The sequence below is a fragment of the Carcharodon carcharias genome, chromosome 7 (genome assembly GCF_017639515.1).
Source record: "Carcharodon carcharias isolate sCarCar2 chromosome 7, sCarCar2.pri, whole genome shotgun sequence".
Taxonomy (NCBI): domain Eukaryota; kingdom Metazoa; phylum Chordata; class Chondrichthyes; order Lamniformes; family Lamnidae; genus Carcharodon; species Carcharodon carcharias.
The window spans coordinates 49,919,201-49,931,595 of record NC_054473.1 but is presented as its reverse complement, the minus strand read 5'-3'; the positions used below and the strand labels follow the sequence as shown (position 1 = coordinate 49,931,595).

At 38.6% G+C, this 12,395-nt stretch overlaps 1 protein-coding gene across 4 annotated transcripts in view; it reads right to left on the bottom strand.

The window, feature by feature from the left end:
• slc25a26 (solute carrier family 25 member 26) overlaps positions 1 to 12,395 on the bottom strand; it is a 229,124-nt gene that overhangs the window by 158,094 nt on the left and 58,635 nt on the right. For all 4 annotated transcript variants that reach the window (XM_041191564.1, XM_041191567.1, XM_041191566.1 and 1 more), the window contains exon 5: positions 11,565 to 11,612. In XM_041191564.1, coding sequence (XP_041047498.1) covers positions 11,565 to 11,612 — 48 coding nt within the window. The remainder of the gene's footprint in view (positions 1 to 11,564; positions 11,613 to 12,395) is intronic.

Genomic DNA, 12,395 nt, shown 5'->3' with positions numbered 1-12,395 from the left:
GGACAACAGTCTTACATAATTGCCATTGCGTGTGCACGCACACAGAGAAGAACTCAAATTCCTTTATATTTTATTCGAAAAGGACGGAAGAATCTATACATTGTCAATAATGAAGTATGTTATTCAAAATGTTAGTTTTCTTTAAAAAACACAAAGAATCACATTATAAAGTCCTGCTGAATACTTCTGTTTTTGTAAAGTCACATTTTTTAAATTACATTGGTGCAGCGTGATTTTGGCACTTATTTTGACTTTAACAGTATCACACAGTGAGTGCGCCAGAGCACATAATGTTCCTAAGGTAGCTCCAATGGATGTGGGGAAAAACACAGAAGAAATCAATACAAGAAAATGGAGACAGCGCAGAAAAAACAAATAAACTTGGAATAAAAAATAAGGTGTACCAGAGTTTTTAAGGATTCATTGTCTTTGGGCCACAAGCCAACTTGTTTCTTTCACCTGAATCCAAGAGGACTGAATTTCTCAGGTTGTAATAAAAGCTTGGTGAGTTTTGGTTGAATGATTAACTTTTGAAAGTTATATATTCAACATTTCATAGTTAAACCTTCTACCAGCTGGAGATTTTTCAGAAGTTTATTTCTTGAATCTATAATTTCAGCAGATAAATATGAATTTCCTTCTGTGAATTCAGTCTTTCATAAAAATGACAATTTATTTGAAAACTTCTTTAGGTTTTATTATATAATTTATTTAAATATCATTGACAAATATCCTGCAGCTATCATAGGTTTCTGATTATATTTTTTTAAAATGTAAAATTTTTTTTTGCTTTATTTAACCATTTTAATGAGAAAAAAGCTATAAACTTGAGCCTTGAAATACGCTATGGAATACTAGCATACAAATACAACTTGTTCAGCTAACATTACTTTCTCTGCTAGTTAGCTGCAGTATTAACTGTCAACCATGGGCAAGGTGGGAGATGGAATAGGTGGTGAGGGAAGGGAGTTTGTAGCTTTGGTCTTTCCAACTGGAAGATACTGTGGCTTATTCAAGATTAGATTTCGGACAAGAAATTTGTGACCACAGAGACAGTCAAGGGGTCAAGGAGAGGTGTTGTGTCTGTGGACGGATGTCACCCGGGGGCAGCATGTAGAGGAAAGGACAAGAGTAGCTATAAGAAATTCCAGAAGGGATGCTGTGTGGACGGTTTGATGAAGCCATTGATGAACATGCTCTGGATACAATTGGACCAGCTAGAGTGGAACCAAACCGGTGCAGTACATCTGAGCTGAACTTGGTCAGTTACATCAAAAAACTGCAGAGAGGTTGAGGAGAGCTACTGTACCACAATGTACACCACTTGAGATTTGGGTTAGTGCTATGGTCAGGGCACAAACCTAGCTGGAGAGATTCAAACAGGGAGTTGAGTGTTGGCTACCTCAACTGATAGAGCAACACATGCTTTGCAAACATTAATTCCAATTTGTGTCTTGTAGTGAAAACTAATTGAAGTCAAGGAAGAGCAAAGGTGAGATGAAAACAGAAATTGCTGGAAATAGTCAGCAGGTCAGGTAGCATCTGTGGAGAGAGAAACAGAGTTAATGTTTCAGGTCGATGGCCTTTCATCAAACTGCCAAACTGCCATTTCCTGTATCTGCAGGTATTTTGCTTGTGTATGAGCAAAGTTGAGATTATATCATGAAGTAAGTCATGCCGAGAGGCATAACTGATGTGAATAAGGCTCTGGCCTGTAACTTCTGTGCAGTGGCAATCAGAGTCAGGGCAAGAACACTTAGAGCAGTGTTCCAAAGGCCTTGTGTCGAGGGCAGGAGAGTCAGTGGTACAGAAGACACACCCCTTTTTTTTAACAGCACTAACTGCCGTAAAGCAGGTAAGTCTAAAGGTCCAGCCACTTTGAGAAGCCAGGGAGAAGGTAAGTTTGTAAAGTAGGTAGGTAGGATTGGAGGACCGGGGGAGTCGTGGTGGGGGGGGGTTAAGTGGCGGTGGCGGCGGGTGGGTGTCCCATGGAGAGTCAGTACCATAGTTACCCAGAAGAAAGAAGTGGTTTTAATTCTTCTAACTTTTTCTGGGTAGCCATTAAGGTAAGGCAGTCAGAACCATCTGAAGTTTGCAATTTATATTGTACTTTCAGATGGTTCCCAGTGTAGGGCAATTGCCCAAAGGAAGATTGGACTGCCTGGGCAATTACCTTGCAATCCTTACCTGTGAACTTCGGGGGGGGGGGGGGGTCCCCCAGTGCATCTTTGGGGCACCCCCTTCGTACGACACCCTAGAGCTTGGAAGTTATGGGCCCTTATCTCTTGAAATCATAAGTGAAGTTCCAATCAAGTAAAGTTGTACTGTCTTTTGAAAGTATAGTGCTATCTAAATTTGGAAAAAAGGCAAATTTAACCTTCAGACATGTATTTAACTACTGAAAATTATCAGGGGTTAATGAGAAATTTACAGAAGTTCTAAGATTGAAAACTCAAGAGACTTAACTAATAAAATCGTCATGAACAAATTCCATTCTCATATTAATGATAATTTGCCTGTTAAATTAATTATTGCTAAACAATAGAAAACTTAAATGAATAAAAGTCTGGGTTTACTGATTTAAGTGATACAGTAGTTAAAACAGATAAAAGATTTGAACAGTAAAGTGAATAAATTGCTTGTCAAAATCATTATCCATTTAATCGTTTTGCACTTAGTTCTGAATAAACTTGCACTTGCCTAACTTAGTCACTTTCTAGCGGTGGTTGGGGGTGGGGAGGTTGGGGTCGGGGGAGGGTGTGGCGCAATACAGAGAAAAATGGAGACCCACAGCTTACAGTTTTAGTGAGTGCAGTCCTGTCATTTCTGACTCCACTCTGACTATTCACAAAACCCATTTTAAGGAATACCTTTTAGACCTTCTGTGTAGTTCTGTGCAACAAGTAATTGCTTTTAATGGACTAAAATAAAAATACTGACAGCTATAACAAATATAATTTAAATTTTGGAACTTGTGTGTAGACATGTTGGAAGGATACTAACATACTGATTAGTTGCCTATTTGTGACACACAACACCACTGACACTTGAGTCACTTTGATAATTAATTTTTTTCAGCAAATTTTGACTTGATAATTTAGAAACTCTCAATTTTAAACTTTTAAAAGTTGAATCTTGGAACTGCTATACATTTTTTATTAACCCATGATATTTTTCAGAGGTTAAATAAATAAATGACACGAGCCAGTCAAAATGCTCACAAAACAACTTCATGTTCTTAAAAAAATCCTATTTGCACAAAAAAACCCACACAATTATACTCGCAAAAGACACTGTTAAGACAGCGGCAGTTTTCCAGTTTCTCTTATTTTCTCTTCTTTTAATTCTCCCTCACCCTACCATTTTAGGGATGCCTGTCATGGGATTCCACAACCTGCCTGTTTTTTTAAAGCAGCTCCGACTGAAACAGCGTCTCCGCTACAGTCCTCTGCTTTTGATCCTTTCATTTGCTCCCTTGCTCGAGTTTTCTCTGTTCACAACCTTTCTGTGCTGCACATGTGAGCAATATTCCCAGATTGTTACACATTACATTGTAGTTTCTGTCACAAACATCTGTCAGTGGTTTTCTCTTCATTGGTCAAACGTCTTTTCTTTTTGCTCGTTGGTTAATGTTCCAGGAAGCACACAAAGAAGCATTGCTTGTGTCTGAGTCAGGGACACAGTGAGGGTGCTGCTCAAGAGCAGGAACAAATGTTCTGAGACCTCAATGCAGAGCCACTGTAAAAATCAGAAACACCTTGCTAAGTCAGAAATGCATGCACTCCAGGCATTCAGGAAGAATACCTTGTGAGATTTATGGATAATGGTAAAAGATTCTAAACTCAGATTTCTCATACAACATGGAATACGAAGCTGCCTGGTGGTCAAATGCATGAATATTCTAATCATTTGCTGAAGTAAACAGTGGTGCAATTGACTTAACCGCTGTTTAAAAGCAAATAATCTAACATGTGAAAGAAATGTCTCAGCTTATGGCAGTGCTGCTTGCTTGTTAAGTGATCAACAGAATATTGTCCCTCAGCCTTAGCTCCATTTTTAATTCATTTCACAATCTTTAATCCTGCACCCATATATGAAAATACTTGTTACTAGAAAATCTTTCGGCTGTCCTCATGACAACTGGAACATTTAGATATTTGGTGAGGGCAGTACATAAAATGCAAATTTCAATTCTCAATGTTCTAGCATAATAATTTTACTGATAAGGGAGAGGATATTAATAACTGCTCAGCAAGAAGCTTTGTGAGGTTTTATGCTAAATGCTAGGTCACTTGTGATTTCTTTAAATTTTAAAAGGAAATAGCATTTCATTAGTCAGTAATTTGTCCCACTACGCAATACGACAAGCACACACAAAAAAGCAATATTTCTTCAGAAAACAGTTTTGAAGGTTGGTTAATGAATATACATGATGGAAAAGACCCCAATTAAATTGCCACTGGAGTTCTGCCATCTTCCGTAAACAAAGTTATCTAGACAGGGTCACATCTCACACGAAGATAGCAGACTGAAAATTAATTACCTACGTGACATATGTCAAAACAAATTCTAAAGAGAATAGCATCCATTTGTAGCTGTGTGTTTTATCTAATTGTTAGTATGCAAAATCTGTATTCACTGGGCTCTAAATTTATTCATTTATTCAGAGCCCCTTAGAGAAATCAGAAAAAAAGCTTGTTACCCTTTTCCTGCTTCCAGATGGAGGTAGGCTAAATAACACTTGTTCAGTGAGGCAGAAAATAAGTACTAGATAGGATTTTACTTTTTATATGCTGGGGGAAAGAAAAGCTGATGTGACTTTCTGCTAGGTATTAGAGGATAAAAATGAAATTCATTTTTGCTTTGAAAATAACTATATGCCACAGCATATTATATCTTCTAAATAAACCTAAATACTATAAGAGACAATCAAAGGGTACTCGTTAGGTTTATATGTGCCACTGGCTGAGGAGTGACGAATAAAAATGCCTTTCACCACTGAATCTAAACTCAAAAAACAGAGCTCTGGGTGAACAAGCATGCAGTAAACATTCAAGAAGATATTAACAACAGAGATAAAAACAAAAAAACTGCGGATGCTGGAAATCCAAAACAAAAACAGAATTACCTGGAAAAACTCAGCAGGTCTGGCAGCATTTCCAGGTAATTCTGTTTTTGTTCAAGAAGATATTGTTCGTATTTCACCACCTTTCCCACAGTAATTGTTTTTGCATGTAATTGTAATAGAAATTATTGAGATCAAGGAACCTTTTACCTTTCATGAATTGTCCTTTGCATTGTTCCAGAAGTAACCAATCGTCGTATTTGAAACTCCTTTAATTTTTCCAATGTCAACATAAAATTCGTTCATTTACTATTAGGGGCATGCATAACCCTAATGATAGTGCACAGTTAATTCAAATTGGCTTCCTTTGAATTATTTATTATTCAACATACCCTCAGTTTGAGCCTCAATTTAAATTACTGGCTAATTTGCATTAAGGTTCCCACCCAAATGGATCCTGACCAGTGAAATCTGCAGCTCAACTCAAATTGAACTGGTTTCCAGCAAAGCAGAGCAACAAACCTTCATGTGCCATTCAAACTTGTTTTCTGATAAAGAAAAGTGAATCTCAAAGAATTCTAGCACAGGCTAGAATCATGGTTCAGCCACTTGACCATCACACAAACATAGCCAAATCCACATGAAGGGAGGCAAGTCACTTTCTCACAGAAAACATGGAAACGCCTTCAAAAGTGTACTTAATAAGCATAAAGACATCTTAAATGCTGATGATCCTGACTTTCTCTACAAGCTGTTCCAAGGAGAATAAAAACACCATTGGGGAGAAATATTTTGTACTTATACAAAGCCTCCAAATGTAGAGGAGCATCTCAAAGCGCTTTGCTAATTATAATAAATAAAAAGGTGATATTAGGAGGGGTGGGAGGTTAGTTTTAAGAGTCTAAAGGGAGACGGAAGTGGAAAAGCAATGGTTAGAAATTCTAGATCATTGGGCCTAGACATCTGAAGGCACAACCAGCAATGATGGTGCGAAGGGAAATATAATACAGAGGAGATCTGATGAACCGAGAGTTCAGAGGGGTATGGGTGCATGGTTGTTAACCTGAAGGAATTTACAAAGGTAGGGAGGGGTGAGGTCATGAAATAATTTAAAAAAAAGATGAAGTGCTAAATTTGAAGCTGTGGGGACTGGAAGGCAATGGTGATGTTGACAATTGAAAGGCTCATATGAAATTCCTATATCTAAAAGCAGAATCTAGTTCTTGGTACAGTGTCTTTCTCACCAACAGAGAAGTTTCCACAACGACACAAATGGCCAATTCTTAAGCAAACCTAACAGTACTCTATTTCCAGAAGGCATTTGAAAAGGTGCCACATCAAGGGTTATTACGGAAAATAAAAGCACATGGTGTAGGGGATAACATATCAACATGGATAGAAGGTTGGCTGACTGGCAGAAAGCAGAGACTATGCATAAATTGGTCTTTTTCTGATTGGCAGGATGTAACGAGTGAAGTCCCACAGGGGTCTGTGCTGGGGCCTCAACTTTTTACAATTTACACCAGGGACTTAGATGAGGGGAGTGAAGACATGGTAGCTAAATTTGTAGATGACACAAAGATGGGTAGGAAAGTATGTTGCGAAGAGGACATGAGGAGGTTGCAGATAGACTGAGTGAGTGGGCAAAGATCTGGCAAATGGAGTTTAATGTGGGAAGATGTGAAGTTGTTCACTTTAGCAGGAAGAACAAAAAAGCAGAGTATTACTTAAGTGGAGAACGGCTGCATAATTCTGAGGTGCAGAGGGATCCAGGTGTTCTGGTACATGAGTCACAAAAAGTTAGTATGCAGGTACAGCAAGTAATTAAGAAGGCTAATGGAGTGCTAAGCTTTATTAAGAGAAGGACTGAACATAAAAGTAAGGACGTTGTGCTTCAGTTATACAGGGCATTGGTAAGATCGCACCTCAAATAATGTAGCAGCTTTTGTCTCCTTATTTAAGGAAGGCTGTAAATGCAAAGGAGACAGTTCAAAGGAGGTTTACTAGATTGATACCTGGAATGAGTGGGTTGTCTTATGAGGAAAGGTTTTTTTTAATTCATTATGTGGGCATCGCTGGCTAGGCAAACATTTATTGCCCATCCCAAACTGCCCTTGTTCAGAGGGCAGTCTGGCCTACATGTGGTCTGGAGAACAGCAGGTTCCTTAAGGACAGTAATGAACCCGATGGGTTTTTACAACAATCGACAATGGTTTCATGGTCATTCAGATTTTTATTGAACTCATCTGGCGTGGCAGCATTTGAACCCGGATCCCCAGAGCATTACCCTGGGTCTCTCAATTATTAGTCCAGCAACAATACCACTACGCCATTGCCTGGGCTTATTTCCACTGGAGTTTGGAAGAGTGAGGGGTGGTTTGTTTGAAGGGCCTTGACAAAGAACAAAGAAAAGTACAGCACAGGAACAGGCCCTTTGGCCCTCCAAGCCTGCTCCAATCATATTGCCCATCAACTAAAACATTTTGCACTTCCGGGGTCTGTATCCCTCTATTCCCATCCTATTCATGTATTTGTCAAGCTGCCTCTTAAACACCACTACCGTATCTGCTTCCACCACCTCCTCTGGCAGCGAATTCCAGACACTCACTACCCTCTGCATAAAAAACTTGCCCCGCACATCTCTATAGTTTTCTCCTCTCACCTTAAATCTATGTCCCCTAGTAATTGACTCTTCCACCCTGGGAAAAAGCTTCTGACTATCTACTCTGTCCATGCCACTCATAATTTTGTAAACTTCCATCAAGCGTCCCTCAATCTCCATCGCTCTGGTGAGAACAATCCGAGTTTCTCCAACCTCTCCTCATAGCTAATAACCTCCAGACCAAGCAGCAACCTGGTAAACCTCCTCTGCACCCTCTCCAATGTCTCAATATCCTTCTGGTAATGTAGCGACCAGAATTGCACGCAATATTCCAACTGTAGCCTAACCAAGGCTCTATACAGCTACACCATGACTTCCCAGCTTTTATACTGAATACCCTTGCCAATGAAGGCAAGCATGCCATATGCTTTCCTGACTACCTTATCCACCTGCATTGCCACTTTCAGTGACCTGTGGACCTGTAAACCCAGATCCCTATGCCCGTCAATGCACTTAGAGTTCTGCCGTTTACTGTATAATTCCTGCCTGTATTAGACCTTCCAAAATGCAAAGGTGGACATCGAAGGTGGACATCGAAAGGATGTTTCCTCTTGTGGGTGAATCGAGAACTAGGGGGCACTGTTTTAAAATTAGGGGTCGTCCTTTTAGGACAGGGGTGAGGAGAAATTTTTCCTGACGGTTGTGCATATTTGGAACACTGCCTCAGGAGGTGGTGGAAGCAGGGTCATTGAATATTTTTAAGGCAGAAGTAGATAGATTCTTGTTAGGCAAGGGAATCAAAGGTTATCGGGATTAGATGGCAATGTGGAAATCGAAACACAAGTTCATCAGCCATGAACTTATTGAATGGCAGAGCAGGCTTGAGGGGATGAATGGTCTACTCCTGTTGCTATTTATGTTATGTACCAGAATTCTCTGTTAAGACTGCCAACAGGCATGTGATAGGAGGGTATTTTAACCTGATCATCCCAGCAGATCCAGGGCAGGTGGGGAGTTAAAATGGTCTAGGCTGCTTATTGACCAAAGAGCCCCCATATGCTACCATTTCTGATTTTAATGGCTATTTCTGGACAGGCAGTTAACCCACCCATCCAAAGCTCATTCAAACGTAACACTCTGGATCCAATAATATCATCAAGTTGTGACAGCGGTTATAAACTTCACCCTGAATGGACTTGTTCTGTAACTGTTCCACCAGATGACCACCAGTGTGAAGAGGATCGAATAGCTGGAGAACCTCCAGATAAGTTTTTTACTTGCTACAACCTGGTATGTACAGCATATGCACAGGAGCCATCCACATAAAGTAAATCTTTCTACAATGCCTCCACATATACGTAAAAGTTGTGTCCAATTTTGAGCCACTGCATTTCATTCACAGAGTAAGGTCTGATTCTACAGTGCAGTGAGCTAACTTTAAAATCCAGGGAGTAGGAAACCACTCAAAGCCATCGTACAACAAAGATAACTATTTGTCTAGGGCAGTCATGTGTCATTAATCCTGCAGTGGTCAGGGCCAATTCTAGATTTTAAAAAAACTAAACATTTGAAACTGTTGTAGATTTTTCTAGGGCTTTGGATGCTACACGGACATATCAAAAAACTCGGTCTCTCATTACTCTATTTTCTACTATTTTGTTTTATGAAGTTAAAAGCTGCATGGTTACATCAGTTGCTATGGATTCAAATGCATGTATCTCAACACTCAAATTCCATATTGTGCTTATACATGCCTCACGAGACATGCAAAAGCATTCATCAAAATTTGTTACCAACAGCTTGAATAACATATACAAGATTGTAGCTTGGCAACCTTTAACTTAAAGAAATGCACAAAGGATTTTAGGGTGCGAGAGTCACAGGGTTCCTCAAAAATGGATAAAACATAATATTAATGGAGCAATGGAACAGAATTGCTACAGGGACTGACCATCAATTAGGACTCACTAAGTAATATGCTGTTTGAGAAAATATTGAATATACTTTACCAACCTGCTCACACCTGCCGCGTCATATACAGTGACTACTACAACATTCATCAATGTCAATAACATTTTTAACTACAGAACACCTGTCTACAATTAATTTCAGAAATGCTTAAAGTATTTCAATTTATTTTGAAATTAAGTAAACAGAGTAAAAATGTTACCAAACGGCCTGAATAATTGTACTGCCTTAAATTCTGATGAAGAAATCACACATCTGTAACTTTATGCAAATTACTTGTATCGCAATAGCGTAACATTCATACTTGTGTAGAAGTCATTTCCTTCTACTCATAAGACTAATGTAGGCTCCAGATAGTGATTATAAGCCAGATGTTACTTGTCTATGCAATTTTCCACTAACTTTATATGGTCAATTAATGAGGTTCTCGGAGGGAGTGAAAATAAAGGTGAATAGATATTGAAACATACAGTAGAAAGATAAACTGTCATACTTAATATCTAATTCAAATGATTTTTTTTAGTTAGGATATTGTGAGAAGATCAGAAAATCCCATAGGCACAAACCAAAATAGTTGTCTACTATCTATAAATTACTCTAATATCAAATTATTTTAAACTGTCTTCAAATTTAGCCACAACCATGGCACATTATCAAAGAACTATTGTACTTAAAGAGGAATATAACCCTGGAGATGAGTGCTTGGAATGTAAAGTACTTATTCCTTGCTGTGTTCCAAGTGATTATTTTGCCATTTTACATTGTAAAATATCTGGCCATTAATCTTATTGGTATTTTTTGGGATCCTACTCTGCATAAGGTGGGTGTCACATTTGCCTACATTACGATTCAAAAGCATGTCACTGGATGTTCATTGAGGTTGTGAAAATCATTATACAAAATATATCGCAGAAAAGCTTTTCCACAAGGTCAAGGAACCAAACTGCCATACCCTGGTATCAACCAAAATAACACCCAGGCAGAGTTGGTCAGTCCTGTTCTGATGAAAGATTATTAACTTGAAATGTTAACTCCATTCCTCTCTACAGGTGTTGCCTGACCTGCTGAGTATTTCCAGCAATGTCTGTTTTATTTCAGAGTTTGTCAGCCGCTGAGCATTGTGATAAATAATATCAGTCTATTTAAAAACACCCAACAGGAAAATAATAGCTCTTTGAATATTTTGAAAGAACCAACTGGATTGATGGCAATCCTTGGGACCTACTGCACTCCGCAGAGATCCACTTTTGCTAATATCGCGAGACAGTGACGTGTTCAACCACTGGCAAAATTAATTTTATCCTGATCATCATATCTACCATGTTTTACGTACTTATTTTCAAAAATACTGACTGCAAAAAAAATCTAAATCTCATCCTCTCATTTCTTTGTGGCCCTCTCTATAAAAAGTTAGCAATAAATTAAGTTTATGAAATATAATGCTGTACGCAGTAAATATCATGGACTTTAAATGATCCCATCATCTTTTAAATTCTACAAGGCCAGAAAATACAATCTTCACTGACCTGACTCATTCAGCCACAGAGCTGTTTCTTTTCAAAACTAAGTTATCAAATACAATGAGAATGCAAGCGCACGTTCATCAACAATACAAGCAAACATCCGTCACGCATATTCCATAAAGAGAGATTGCTAGCTGCTAATTTCTACCATTGTAAAGTCACACAGATGGGTTTTTCCAATTTGGAGGGGAGGAGTGGAAAGAAGGGGCAGGAATAAATGGGAGAAATGTATTTTTAAATGTTGGACACAGTCATTTTATCACTACTACAATTGCTCTATGGAACTCTAAGTAAGAAAAATCAGTTGCGTCAAACTTCAAAAAAAATATTTTATATATATATATATATATATACACACACATATATAGAATATAGATACAGGTAAGACGTGTATGGGATTTCTGACCTCTCGTTTCACTGTACTTCCATAGCCCCTGTAGAGTCCTAGGATGCCCTGGAAGAAGGAGAGAAGACAACAATAATTATTCAGATAAAATTACTTGGGAACATTAATGCAACAAACTGTTAAATTCATTCTCAACAGTAATAGAAATAGGCTATAAAATTAGAGACTGGCAATATTTTCCCCTCACATGGGACCTTTGCAGGATTATACCTGGGTTTTAGCAAGGCCAGTGCTATTCAATCCTCAACATCTTGACTGCTCCAGATCAAGGGAAGCAATACAGTAAACTTATAAAACAAGATCACCCTGGATCAGGATAAATGCAGATATCAATACAGTATTGGAGCAGAGATCTTGGTTACAATACACAAAACTGATGTAATGGACTCTGGAGCAAGATGGTGAAGGGCCCTAAACATTGTAAGTTCTGCAACGTTTCAAGCTTTATTGTAAACACATGTCATCAATTTCCTTCCCTGTATCAGGTACCAATGTAAGGTGCGAGCAAAAATATATGAAACTCTCTGCTCATTTTCCAATTGCTCAGTTGGTGAAAGCAATGCACAACTGACCCATAAAGATCAGAGGTCCCAGATTCAATTCTCACTCTGCACTGAATTAACAAGATGGTGGCATAGGTGCTGCAATTTGCTTCGAAACCTTCAGATAGAACAAAGGCAAGAATAGATCCATGAACTTTGCCTCCGGTAACTGTTGAAAATAAACTTGGGCATTAGGTAAGGTTGGATTGAGTTTAGTCTTGATACAATCCCAGATTCAAGTATTTTGCTGACACACACTATCTGGACCCATATGAAGAACAGGGCAAGG